The sequence below is a fragment of the Salmo salar genome, chromosome 18 (genome assembly GCF_965601325.2).
Source record: "Salmo salar chromosome 18, fSalSal1, whole genome shotgun sequence".
NCBI classification, from domain to species: Eukaryota; Metazoa; Chordata; class Actinopteri; order Salmoniformes; family Salmonidae; genus Salmo; species Salmo salar.
The window spans coordinates 82,834,004-82,848,493 of record NC_138308.1 but is presented as its reverse complement, the minus strand read 5'-3'; the positions used below and the strand labels follow the sequence as shown (position 1 = coordinate 82,848,493).

Below are 14,490 nucleotides of genomic sequence, written 5' to 3'. Positions count from 1 at the left end.
CACCAGCTGTTTCACGTGAAGAGCCCACTACCCCTTCCCCGACTGTTCCTGACTATCTTGGGACAGAGGAGCCGGCTCAGGTTAGCCTAGAGTCCTACCCTAGCCGCAAAACGTTCATTTAATAGCAACTGGTTCATAGGAAGAGAGTGGCTGGAGTTCTCGGTTACTGCAGATGTGGCATTTTGGTTTCCATGTCGAAAGTTCTGTGTTGGGTCCAATGCTAACGCAGACAAGGCCTTCACCCAAGCTGGGTATTCTAACTCGAAGAATGCTATTGATGGTACCAAAGGATTCGCTAGGCATCCTCCAGCAAGGAGCATTTCAAATGCACTGCACTGTGGTAAGGAACTAGTATTCGGATGCATTCACATAGGCTGTTTGAAATAGGTTAATTATCCTATCTATCTTGTAGCCTATATTCATTGCCTAACAGGCCTTGCTTCAGTGTGTAGGTCACTGTCCATTGTGCTGATACAGCACAGCGGAGATGGGTTACAGATTTCACGCCAACCTGTCACTTCAAAAGCACTCACTGGTCTAGGAGTCTCAGCATTTTAGCTTTATGTTTATTATGGTATAGCGTGATATAAGCAGAATTCAATATAATTCCAATGCAGGAACCCCCAAAAATTGTGCCCCCTCACCGATTTCAACTGCCCCCGTATTCACTTTATCCTGGCGCCGGATCTGTGAAGGGTGCTGCCAAATGTTACAAAGCTGTGATTGGTGTCAAACACTCTCTGTCCTATCCCCAGCCTTCGCCTTGGAGAGCTCCGCCCTCAGCTTCCCAGACCTCTGCCGATTGGTGGCCTTCTACTGCATCAGCAGGTGATTACCACTACCTTTACCCCATCTACCTGTCAATAACACTGCCACTGCTTTGGTCTATTTTGTCCACAGACTGTAAATATGCTGAAATGGCACTCCCATTACAAAACAGAGCTCCCCCATGCTGTTCCAGCCCACTACGACACACTGTGTTATTTGATCATAAATAACCTCAATATGTGTGTGTTGTCTCCAGGGATGTGCTGCCTTTTCCACTGGAGCTCCCAGAAGCCATTGCTCAGGCCTCCACCCACAGGAAGCTGGAGGCCATCTCCCATATGGGATTAGGTAGGGATTCATTCAACGGATCTGTAGCATACAGATGTAGGATCTTAATTTGATCACTGTTTTGTTGCTGAGAATGTTCCTGCACAGCAGGAAATGCAAACTTGTTGTGTATTTAAGGTTTAATAAAGGCTTTAAAATGTCAGAATTGATTTTCCCTAAGGAAAATGTATCAACCCCTACAGAAAATGTCCATTAATTATAGTCCACATAATAATTCACATTTCCTGTTGCTTCAGGAATATTTTCCTGCTGTAGCAAACTGGCTCATATTAAGATCCAACATCAACATTACATTAGACTGTGGGATGTGGGTCTCACCCACAAGAAAGCGAAGGTAACCTGCCTAAATGACTACCACCCCGTAGCAATCACGTCGGGTAGCCATGAAGTTCTTTGAAAAGCTGGTCATGGCTCACATCAACGCCATCATCCCGGAAACCCTAGACCCACTCCAATTCGCATTGACTCGGTACTGGTACCCCCTGTGTATAGCCTCGTTTTTGTTATTTTATTTTTTACTTTAGTTTATTTCGTCAATATTTTCTTAACTCTATTTCTTGAACTGCATTGTTGTTTAAGGGCTTGTAAGTAAGCATTTCACGGTAAGGTTGTACGAGTACAATTTGATTTGATTTAAAAAGGAACATAATGTGTCTAGGGGTTGTTTCTGGACTGGGACTAAATGTTTAGCACAGTAGGAAATGGTCTTCAAAGCACTTCAATATCAGTCTCTTTATGGCGTGAATCAATTACTTATCCTCTAAACACTACAGTATGAAAATGAAACATACCAGAATCTGGACCGGGAAACATTGTCTTTCTTCTCCTTCTTTTCCCCACAACCCAACAGAGTTCTGGAGTTCACTCTCTGACACCCAGAATGGACCTGGGGACCTAAAGGCTCCACCCACCATCAAGGCTTCACCCATTACCGCCAAGGCTCCGCCCACCAGTGCCATGCAGGTCAAGGCGGGTCTGTCCCAGGACCTGTGTTACCTGCTGTCCCGCGGCAGACAGGAGTCTCTCTGCTTCATTAACCCTCTCTTTCTACAGATTGAGGTAGTCACCCTTAAGCACAGATCTAGGAACAGATTACCCCACCCCAATTCCTCACCATAACCATTGGGGGAATAAAAATAATGTCTTACCCTGATTCAGTTTACTTGGCAACCCTTCAGCTGGAGGTATAGACTTATAAACATCAACATGGCTGTAAGTGGGAAGTCATCCCAGTTTTTAAAGGTGTCACCTTGCAGAGTCTACCTTTAACCACATCTGGGATCAGTTTTCCCTACCAAAATTCCTAACCATAACCATTAGGGAGAGTGAAAACTATCTGACCCTGAATCAGTCAGTATAGGGACAACTACTTACCTCTACCTCCTTTCTCCCTCCAGCAGCAACAGCAGCCGCAACAGTCGATCCCGGGGGCGTCCCACAAACGCCACCGCTTCAAACGCAGCATGAGGGTCCGTGTCTCTACAGAGAGCTCCATGACTCTGTCTGGTTGTGGAGGTGGTGGAGGGGGAGCTGGGTCATTCCCCTTGCCCCCACCGGAGAACCCCAAGGACCAAGAGAGGCTCCAGCCCACACCCCTCCAGCCCAGTCCCAACCCGCACAGGAAGGTCCATCCTGGGGCTGGCGTCCTGAGGAAAACCCCTGCACTGTTCCCCATGTCGGCCGAGGATGAGGATCTCGTGCCTCTACTGCCAGCGGTAAGGGTCCCTTTATGACATACACTACCGTTCAAAAGTTTGGGGTCACTTAGAAATGTCCTTGTTTTTCCATTAAAATAACATCAAATTAGAAATACAGTGAAATACAGTGTAGACATTGTTAATGTTGCAAATGACTATTGTGGCTGGAAACTGCAGATTTTTTTATGGAATATCTACATAGGCGTACAGAGGCCCATTATCAGCAACCATCACTCCTGTGTTCCAATGGCACGTTGTGTTAGCTAATCGAACTTTATAATTTTAAAAGGCTAATTGATCATTAGAAAACCCTTTTGCAATTTTGTTAGCACAGCTAAAAACTGTTACCCTGATTTCAAGAAGCAATAAAACTGGCCTTCTTAAGACTAGTTGAGTATCTGGAGCATCAGCATTTGTGGGTTCGATTACAGGCTCAAAATAGCCAGAAACAAAGTCCTTTCTTCTGAAACTCGTCAGTCTATTCTTGTTCTGAGAAATGAAGGCTATTCCATGCGAGAAATTGCCAAGAAACTGAAGATCTCGTACAACACTGTGTACAACTCCCTTCACAGAACAGCGCAAAGTGTCTCTAGCCAGAATAGAAAGAGGAGTGGAAGGTCCCGGTGCACAACCGAGCAAGAGGACAAGTACATTAGAGTGGCTAGTTTAAGAAACAGATGCCTCACAAGTCCTCAACTGGCAGCTTCATTAAATAGTACCCGCAAAACACCAGTCTCAACGTCAACATTGAAGAGGCGACTCCGGAATGCTGGTCTTCTAGGCAGAGTTGCAAAGTTAAAGCCATATCTTAGACTGGCCAATACAAATAAAAGATTGATGGGCAAAAGAACACAGACATTGGACAGGAGAACTCTGCCTAGAAGGCCAGCATCCCGGAGTCGCCTCTTCACTGTTGACGTTGAGACTGGGGTTTTGCGCATACTATTTAATGAAGCTGCCAGTTGAGGACTTGTGAGGCGTCTGTTTCTAAAACTAGACACTCTAATGTACTTGTCCTCTTGCTCAGTTGTGCACCGGGGCCTCCCACTCCTCTTTCTATTCTGGTTAGAGCCAGTTTGCTCTGTTCTGTGAAGGGAGTGGTACACAGCGTTGTACGAGATCTTCAGTTTCTTGGCAATTTCTCGCATGGAATAGCCTACAATAGTAATTTACAAAACTAACAATGTCTACACTGTATTTCTGATCAATTTGATGTTATTTTAATGGACCATTTTTAAAAGTTTCTTTCAAAAACAAGGACATTTCTAAGTGACCCCAAACTTTTGAACGGTAGTGTATGTCTCTATCCTCTGTCTTATTTTATCTCTCTTTTCCTAACTCCCTTTCTTTCTCTCCTGAAAGCACACATCCAGTCAACACACTGACCAGCTGATGCATGGTATAAAGATATGACCTTGACTCCGTCTCTCCCCAGGCCCCAACAGATCCTCCAGTGGGGGAGGTAGAGGAGGACCCATCTGCTCCAGAGGAGCCCAGCATCGAGGAGGCGTGCTTGGCCTTGGAGGGCCACCCGGCCCCCTCTCTGGCCCAACTGGACAGCAGCAGCTCTTTCAGCAGTCTGGAGGAAGAGGACCCAGAAGCAGAAGCAGAGGACCAGTTCTTCAAACAACCAAACCCCAACCCTCAGCGCCGCCCGCCCCTGGTGCGCTCGCGGGGGGGTCACGGAGGCCTGCAGAAGATGAGCGCGGCGTTTGTGTGTTTCTTTGCTCCAGAGAAGAGGCTCGCCAGGCTAGTGGAGGAGCTGTCCAGGGAACGGAGGTCAGCAAAACCACTTATAAATATAGAGAGAGACTTTGGGAAAACTTGATGCCATGTTTGTGCATTTGAACATTCAATTTGTCTGTTCATGACCATTTTGGGAGAATCCTACACATTCATTTAAAATTCCTAAATTAAATGCTATTGGTTGATATTGCCCATGGGGAGCTAACATGGCTTTCGTGGAATTGTGTAGTGTCATGTAAATTCATCATGTTTTTGGTGGGAAAACCTCAATGTCCAAACTCTCTGTCTCTGGAGGTCTGCGTTTGGTTCCTTGGTCCAGGAGTTCCTCCAGAAGCAGAAAGAGGAGCTGAGAGGGGTCTTGACTCAGGCTGCCTCTTCATCATCATCATCGTCTTCCTCGCCGAAGTCCTCCTTGGCGGTGCTCCAGGGGCTGCGGTGCTTCCTGTCCCAGGCCAAGAGCTTCCTGCTGGACAGCGGAGAACTGTCGCCCCCCCTAGAGACCCTGGTGCCTGACAACGAGAAAGGTACCACCATTCTCACCTGTAAGGATGCAAGAAGGGAGGGAGGGAGGAAGAAAGAGGGAGAGGAATATATCATAAGAATGGGAGAGATACTGAGCAGAGGCAGGAATTAGAAGGGGCAGGATCTTCAGTAACTTCAGGTGTTCAGCATCAGTCACACAAAACAGATTGTTACTATACACAGGACATTACAAATACATTTAAATGCAAAACAAGCCCATATAATATTCACTAAAGACTATAACACAAATATTATTAGATATTATCAGCATGTCAATTAGGGAAAGCATTACCACCACTGTCTATTGGTTTGACAGGATGTATAATAACACACAGTAACATGGAGAGAGACATGGATCTATGGAAACAACAGACTAGCTTTAGATGAGACTCAGACAGACTGTCCAGAGGCTTTTAGTGAAAAGGTATTATCACTGCGTAGGGGGTAGCTTTTCATCCATGAGTTCATATTGTCTCTAGGATTTATAAAGCTTTGCTAGCCAAGCCAGAGAACTACATCTATCACATTTAGCCTGCCAAATATCTCTGTACGTTGCTGGATGGGAGATATAGGACATTCATTCATTGATATTTCTTATTTCGGGGGGGGGGGGGACTACGGGGGATGGTTGGTGTGTGTGTGCTGAGGCTTTTGGAGAGAGTAGAGTGGACTCCGCTGGTTTCAGTTGCTGTTGCTTTGATTGGCGCGCGTGCACACACACACACACATACACACTCACATTTGCGTCGGTGGAGGCATTTTCATTTTTTTCTCCCTCGTCGTTTATCATTCAAAGATATCACAGTCCCACGCGCACTTGAAGAGCAGCACGATTCTCAGGCTGGAGGGAGGGAGGGAGGGAGGGAGGGAGGGAGGGAGGGAGGGAGGGAGGGAGGGAGGGAGGGGGAGAGAGAGATGGTGGGGGAGAGAGGAAGGGAGCGAGGGATGGATGGAAGGGGAGAGAGATATGGAGAGAGAGGGATGGAAGGGGAGAGAGGGAGAGAGAGAGAGTGGGAGGAAGGGAAGGATGGGAGGAGAGCGAGAGGAATAGAGGAAGAAAGCGAGGCAGGACGAGAACTGGGTATTGATGTAGATCTGACATTAGCTTTATGTGTGTTGGACAATGTCAGCCTAGTCAGGGAATCCTGTGACCCTCCACTTCCCCCTGTCCCTCAGTAATGATTAATCATTTCCTCACTGAACAAGTGGGTGGTATGTGTAGTGTGTGTATGAGTGGGTGTTGTGTGTGTGTGTGTGTGTGTATAGGTCTGTGTTGTGTTGTATGTGTGTGTGTGTATAGGTCTGTGTTGTGTTGTATGTGTGTGTGTGTATAGGTCTGTGTTGTGTGTGTATGTGTGTGTGTGTATAGGTCTGTGGTGTGTTATGGGTGTGTGTGTGTGTGTGTGTGTGTGTGTGTGTGTGTGTGTGTGTGTGTGTGTGTGTGTGTGTGTGTGTGTGTGTGTGTGTGTGTGTGTGTGTGTGTGTGTGTGTGTGTGTGTGTGTGTGTGTGTGTTATGGGTGTATAGAACTGGTACGTTGTTATTTCAGATAAATGTTTGTAATCTGAAATAAAGTAAATCTTCCATACAATATGTTTCCTTATAATCTTCAACTACTACTGTGTGTTTGTGTGTTTATGCATGTTTGTTCATGTGTGTGTGCATGCTCATGCATGTGTGTGTGTGCGTACCTACGTGTGTGTTCCCCCATGCAGACATAGCCCTGGAGAAGGCCATGTTCGGCTGTGTGCTGAAACCTCTGAGGGTGCTGCTAGACCAGGCCCTCCTCTCCCTCCACAGACAGGACGGCTCCACCCAGCACCTGGCCTCTAGTCTCCTGGCCTGCCAAGAGGGGGCGATGGAGCGCCTCGGAGTGCTGGTGGGCGTGCCCGACACCCGCGGAGTGGAGAGGGTGAGGCAGAAGCTGGGCCTCATGCAGCGCACCCACTCACCCATAGACAAGGTGCTGCTGCTGCTGCAGGTCTGCAAGTCGGTCCAGAAGGCCATGGGGGCCCTCCACGACGGTGGTGAGTCGGCCTTCAATTTGCCTAATCTGAAACGTCAAATAAAGTAACCACAGCCATTGATTATCTATTATAAATAGAAACATTTTAAGAACACCATTTATTTGCCTGTTATAATCTAGAAGCAGTTATCAACTGTCATAATCAATCAATCAACTGTTATTAATCAATCAATCTGTTAAAGCTGTCTTGTACCATCCTCTTCCTGCTCCCAGGACAGGAAGTGAGCTCTGAGGACTTCCTGCCAGCGCTGTCCTATGTGATAGTGATGTGTAACACGCCTCAGATCCTACTGGAGGTGGAGTACATGATGGAACTACTAGAGCCCTCCTGGCTCACTGGGGAGGGTACGCACTACACCCAAACTACACCCTAACTACACCCCTTATAGCCTACATCCCTTCCACCTTAAAGCTTACCGCATGCTTCCCAGTCTAAACAGTATTATGGCGAAATTTGGTGCCATTTTTGTTTCCTGGGAGGTTTTATTAACACTGAACATAAATTATAGATTATTTTGAGTTTTTTTAATAACTTCCTCAACACTTTCACTGAATGTTTTAATAAGACTTTTAATAACACTGCTATCTTATTTGGGGTTAACTGTTTTGAACTCCTAGCACAGATAGGACACATGGAAATGCATTTCCTTAGGCATTAATCATGAAAACACGGCGTCCGTGAGATTCAAATCTATAATATTCTGTTCTTGATCCATGGAATTAGTCCACTACACTACTAGGATGAAGCTAGCATGCCATGTTTTTTTATGCACACAAAGCTAATTTACTTAACAAAAGGCAGGACATAGCACAAGGGGGGGGGGGGCTTTCCCCTTGTGTTGACTTTTTCTCCGCTATTGTTCCTCAAGCAAGGGGCCGATGACATCAGGCCAATCCCTTGACTGCCTTACTCCTTGAAGTTAGTAGTTGTGTCTAAAAAAAACTATTTAGCTCAAAACATATTTTTTAGAGTGTGTACTTTACTGTATTTATACTTGGGATATTGCCTTTCAACAGTAAAAGTAAAAAAATCACTGGAGAACATCTTTAGGATCAGGTGCGGCCAATTAGTGGGCGCAGCCAACACACCTGAACACACTTAAGATAGAGGATAGAGAGTTTTGTTGATGCTGAGAACGGAATGTATGTTTTTAAATGACATTCTTAAAATGTTCCTCTGAACGTTACTAAAGTTTTCTTCTAGTTTTTATGTAATCATTTTTTTACATTTTCGGAACAATTTGAGAACATGACATTAAATAGAACCATGAGGAAACCTGTAGGAAACGTTATGCTGATGCACTGAAATTCCCACAGAAGAACTCCCAACGTCAAACCAGTTGGAGAATGTTCCTAGAATATTACCAAAATGGAAATTAAATGTAACCATGTTTTATCTTTTAGGAAAAGTTCTGTTAACCCTAATTACTCCTCTAAATTGCTCAGGATTAGAACGTCTGCCAAATGACAAAAATGTCAAAAGTAGCCTCCCGATTGGCGCAGCGGTCTAAGGTACTGCATCGCAGTGCTTGAGGCGACACTACAGACCTGGGTTCGTTCCCAGGCTGTATCACAACCGGCCGTGAATGGGAGTCCCATAGGGCGGCGCACAATTGGCCCAACCTTTGCTCGGGTTAGGGGAGGATTTGGCCGGGGGGGCTTTACTTGGCTCATTGCGCTTTAGTGACTCCTTGTGGCGGGCCGGGCGCCTGCAGGCTGACCTCGGTCGTCAATTGAACTGTGTTTCCTCTGACACATTGGTGCGGCTAGCTTCCGGGTTAAGCGGGCGGGTGTTAAGAAGCAGCATGGTTTGACGGGTTTCGGAGGACGCATGACTCGAACTTCGCCTCTCCCGAACCCTTTACACTCGTGGGAATTGGCCTATATGGATAGGGCTAAATTGAAATCTTTCTTACAGAAGAAATATGAAAGCATATGCATAACCATGGTCGCAATTGAAAGGGAACAGTTTGGAGAAAATGGGAAAATAATTAGACCAAAGGTGAGTACACAGTTCACCTGACACAAGACATTACACTGTTTATTTTATGTGTATTTTACATTTACTGTACTTTTTGCTGCATTTGTTAACAACGAAATCGGAAAATCCTGTGGATACATTTAGTAAAATGAGAAGACTATTCCTGGAAAATGTGGGGTAAGCGCAACATAAGACAAAAACATGACATGGGTTTGAGTGAGAGGCGTAACTGGCGTCTCAAAGTGGCCACACACCTCTCCCAAAGTGTGCACAGTTCCTAAGCAATTTCAATGCACTTTTATGACTCAAAGAAGAGTCTTCAACTACAAGATGCTATTTTGAGCTCTCCAAGCTGTGCCGTTGAGGAACTAGAGCAATCACACTTTTAGTTGTTTTCTTTGGAACACAGCCCTACATCCCTGCCATCGCACAATTACTGTTGTTGTTTGCTCAATACAAAAACGGTCTGGGTCAGCTGGGCATGATTTCAAAGCTTGTTCTATTGCCAACATGACTACCTAAGCTATAAAATATGATTTTAAAGTGTTAGGCTGGGGTCACACAACGTTGTGTAATGGCAGCCTAAGGCTTTCACAAGGCCATTCAGAGAAACGGATCGTAATTTTGGTGCGCATAGAAAAGAGTCATGCGGCAAAATGGAGTCATAATAAACAGTCGTAGACTCATTCTGTTCAGAACAACCCAGGGTCTGACGCCACGTCATCTTGTAACTACATCAAACATATTCATCATAAACATTGACACTGTATATGACATGACTTTTATGATTTGGAAACTAGAAGTGCACATTTGGACTCACAGGTGTTTGGCTTGCTTGTATGACATCAGTGGTATTTATTATAGTCCTCAACGTCTCATCTTTCAAAATACATAGTCCTCTCAATTTGCAGCATTTCCCTCACTCAGACAACAGAGAATGTGTAAAAGTTGCCCAATAAGCGGAAGGGATGGGGATAACTTGTCGCGCGGAGCTTAATTTCAAAACGTCTGTCAGTCAAAACCCATGTATAGCATGTTATTGTACACCCACAACGTTCCAATTTAGGCGCTTATCAGTCCTCAAATCTGCCGTTTTCAACCCGTATTCGGGTACGAGTGTAAAGGGCTACATGTGCTGCGGATGTTCCAAAGCCAAGCAACTAACCTGCAACATTCCCAGAACGTTGTGGGAAGGTTGTATGCAAAATAACCCTAGGACAACCACACTCTCACCAAGCTGTAAGAAACATGGTTCTCAGTACGTTATGTGGTAGCTGGTTTACCCTCTCCACCCCAAAGGAGAGGGCACCACTACGAACTACACCCTTTTCCTTTATACACTCTACCTCTAAAATAACATTGCGGATAATGAAGACAACATAACTGTGGTCTTGATGGATATTTAGATGCCATTCACAGTCACTGTATTGACATTTAGCTGTGCCCCCACCCACTCTCCCAGGTGGCTATTACCTGACCAGTGTCTATGCCAGCCTCTGTCTGATCCAGAGCCCTGAAGCGAAGGGGGACCAGGTCCCCCCAGGAGGTCTGACCCGCGAGGCCCTGGACGGGCTGAGGGAGTGGGGCCGCAGACGCAGCCTGGAAGCCAAGAGCAACCGTGAGAGACAACAGAACCAGGTGAAACACTAGCTCCTGGGTAACGTTTTCCCCTGGGTAACCATAACCATTAGTGGGGAAACTGCCAAACTGACCCAAGATCAGTGTCTAGGGGCAGCTTCACCCTATTCCGAGACGCCATTCGACACCAGACCTGGATTTAAATAGCATTTGTTTTCTTTCAAATACTTCAGCTGCACTGGATTGAGATGCCAAAGGAATAGTCCCAAAAGAGCAAACCCCGCCCATCTAGTACTCCAGACAGACGCACCCTCCTTGTGCTTGTTATACGCCAGAATCATGACCGCCATTCACCAGCTAACATAGTATGGTGGATAGCTGGTTAGTGACGTGAGGAATACTGACTCTCTTCAAATAGCAGCTTGCTAAACCACCCTCCTTTGTCCTAGTATTTGATCCATCCCCAAATGATGACCATTCACTAGATGAAAAGGTACAAACACTGTAGTTAGCTAGTCAGTCACGTGGGCTACTCACTCTCTTGAAATAGCAGCTAGCTAAAACACGTACACACCACACACCCGCCAACAGATTTGCTGTACCGCCACTGAGGGAGATCAGTGAGCTAGCTAAGTGTTATGAAGAAGTGGGCGGTCAGATAGCATGAAATTTACTGAGCAGCAGCAACCCACTGAAGAGAGGAGAGCAAACACAATATGCACACGGACGGTGAGGAGCTCAGTGACTCTGTAAGTTGCAGCTGTTTAATGTTGTTGAATGATGTGGTTCATGGGGAACTTGCTGATTTGGCTGTGTCCGGTATGTCAGAGTGTTTATAAAGGGTGTTTGGGAATGGCCAGGTTGTGTTATATGGAGGCAGGTTGTGCTGTAGGTGGTTCTCCTATTATGTAATATAGTATAGACCCAACGTTTCCACTGGTTATGGCACACTGTATTTACATGTAGTATAGATGTATATTATTGTACTTTGATGCAGGCTATTTCTGTGTAAGTGTATGGATTCATTTTGTTAGGGTGGGTGAAGGGACAGTGTGGTTTAATGGAGCTGTGTACGTGTGTTTTAAAGTGTGTGTTTAAAGTAGAAAAGTAAAAGTGTTGGATTTGTTTGAATATTAAGGCAATGCATGAAGACTGTTGGATACATAGTGAAGACTGTATTCATTGTAGGATATTTTGAGACTGATTGGTATTGATTTATATTGAGGAATGTGTATCGCCTACAGTATGTAACGCTGTGTAACAAACAGTAGCCAATTGAGGCTCTGTATACTATAAGCACTCAGTCTCAAGTCAGAATTAGACTTGTTTCTCAAATGTCAAATTTCAAAGTTGTTCCAAACCTCACATTTCAAAGTGTTTAAGGTTAAGTTTCGGCATTAACTCTGAACTTTCTATCGCTGGATTCGAACATGCAACCTTTGGGATCAGAGGCAGATGCTTACGCCCATCCGCCACCCCTGTCCACAAGCGAAACCTGGCGGTAACAGTGCTCACCGTTGCCCCTAGTGGCTGGTTTCCACCTCATCTCCCAACATCCTCAGACATCGAATACTGACTTGTATCCCGGGTGACGTCCTGGTGTATTATGTACTGTTTACAGTATTGAGTTAGTTTGGTTTAAATGAATGGAAGACAGTATATTATTTTGAAGCTCTCTAATCTTTGTGAGTCTTCTGACGGTTATGTTATAAAGGCTGTTTATGTGAGTTAACAAGATGATACATTTTGTAACTCATTTTGAGTGTGTGTGTGTGTGTGTGTGTGTGTGTGTGTGTGTGTGTGTGTGTGTGTGTGTGTGTGTGTGTGTGTGTGTGTGTGTGTGTGTGTGTGTGTGTGTGTGTATGTCTTTCTGCCTGCGTGCGTATCTTTGCTTGTATGTGTTTCTCTCTGTGCAGAGGTGTGTTCGGGTACTGTTCCAGGACGGCGAGCGCAGCGCTGTGCGGACGCTGCAGTGGAGAGCCGGGGAGAGCAGCGAGGCCCTAGCCCAGCTCTGTGCCTCCACCTTCGGCGTCTCCGAACCCCAGGACTACACCCTCTACTGGAGGTCCGGGGGGGAGATGAGGACCCTTCCCCCCCAGACACAGCCTCAGGACCTGGCCAGCCACAGTGAGGGAGGCCCCTCTCTCTCCTACCTTCGCACGGACCACGACTTCAGCAAGATGCGGCGCCTGACCAGAGGGGGAGCTGTGGACCTGGGGGAGTCCGTGTGTGAGGAGTGAAGCAGGGAGGGCAATGGAGGGAGGAAGAGGAGGTGGAAGAATTCTTCTCGGATCTCAGCGTTTTTCGATTGGTTGATTGATTAAAAAAGCTGTGTCGTGTCTTGGACGTGTTGTCATAACTACAGCTCTCACTAAAGACTAAGGGGCAAGTCTCAATTGGCACCCTATTCCATAGTGGAGGTTTAAAAGTAGTGCACTGCACTATATAGGCTCTGGTAAATAGGGTGTCACTTGAGACTCACCTTAGAGGAAGGGCAGGTTGGTTGTCTATTATTCACTTCTGTCAATCTGCTGCTCCTTGGTTGGAACCATAGAATTAGAATGAATTCTATAAATTATATTTCTATGTTCAGAACCCTGTTGTTAAGGGTTGGGGGGGGTGGCCTAAAACACTAGCTACCGGTATGTCCTTGCTACTGTAATGTTTTTTGTAAGACCGAACCTCAATACCAAAGTTAAGAAAGTAAAGTCATACACATAGGAATGTGTGCAGCTCCGAGGACAATCTTTGCTTTAACGTAAGATGGACCTGGTTCTTTTGACTTATTTACAGTGTTACAGATAAAGAAGGAGTGAATAAGAGCCAATACAGGCAAACTCCAGGAAGCCATTTTGGATTGTGTGTCTGAGGTACTGTTGATGTTGGCTCTACCATCTGTAGTCATTTACTGTTGACAGGATTGGGGGGAAACCATTTTTAACTTTACAAATAGAAAACCGGTTTGAGGAATTTTGTTGAAAGGCACAATATTTCCTTGTTTTAAGATTTTTGCCAACTAAATGTCTCTTTATGATAAAAAGGGACACATTTGTCAAAATAATAGTTTTTTTCAGTTTTACTTTCTATTACTGTTTCCATTGAACTGCTTTAATATTCCATGATAAAAGTAGCTTCTGAGAGAAAAGACAATCTACGTGACAATGGCCAATAAAACTGGGACCATGTTATGCCTCATGGTGATTAGTTGAATGTAAAGTCACCTAAGTGGCCATGGCGACGAATCCTGCTGCAGATCATCTTTGCCAACTGACTGTTCAACTTAATGTTAACACTTATAATAATGTATTATTACAATAATGAATTGTTTAAAAAAAAAACGTGGAAGAGTTATATTGAATATGAATCACAGATTTCTAAAAAGGAAAGTGAAATATTTATCTTTATGAAAGCTTTTACTGGAGGAGGGTTCATTGAAAGACGAACAAGGACACCTTGAGGACTATTGCATGCTCTTTTAATTGAATATAAAGATTTTGGTGGTTTCGTATGTGATGCATGTGTTGACTGTGTTGAAAAAGGCAACATAATGGCATTCACTATTTCATTGGCTGTATAACACATTTCTGTATTTTGTCCAGTAATACAAAATCGCAATAAAATTGCATTATCTGCTCATAGTGCTACTACATGATGTTCTTTGTTTATCAGTGTTTGCTGCCTACAATACGTATTAATATCATGATGAACTTCCAGCATATTGCTAAGGCAATATTACAAGTCACCACTGGGAGGCAGCAAATTACTTATACACTGAGTATACAAAACACAAGGAACACCTTTCTAATATTGAGTTGCACCCACCCT

The 14,490-nt window shown here is 45.0% G+C and overlaps 1 protein-coding gene across 1 annotated transcript in view; it reads left to right on the top strand.

Annotated features, from left to right (window-relative positions):
* LOC106577859 (ras and Rab interactor 2) overlaps nucleotides 1-14,317 on the top strand; it is a 40,514-nt gene extending 26,197 nt beyond the window's left edge. Inside the window, exons 4-13 of the mRNA XM_014156263.3 lie at nucleotides 756-828; nucleotides 1,025-1,116; nucleotides 1,967-2,175; nucleotides 2,514-2,831; nucleotides 4,249-4,592; nucleotides 4,854-5,083; nucleotides 6,796-7,107; nucleotides 7,320-7,451; nucleotides 10,550-10,725; nucleotides 12,582-14,317. Of these exons, the coding sequence (XP_014011738.1) occupies nucleotides 756-828; nucleotides 1,025-1,116; nucleotides 1,967-2,175; nucleotides 2,514-2,831; nucleotides 4,249-4,592; nucleotides 4,854-5,083; nucleotides 6,796-7,107; nucleotides 7,320-7,451; nucleotides 10,550-10,725; nucleotides 12,582-12,905 (2,210 nt within the window). The 3' untranslated portion in view covers nucleotides 12,906-14,317. The remainder of the gene's footprint in view (nucleotides 1-755; nucleotides 829-1,024; nucleotides 1,117-1,966; nucleotides 2,176-2,513; nucleotides 2,832-4,248; nucleotides 4,593-4,853; nucleotides 5,084-6,795; nucleotides 7,108-7,319; nucleotides 7,452-10,549; nucleotides 10,726-12,581) is intronic.
* Nucleotides 14,318-14,490: the final 173 nt, after the last annotated feature.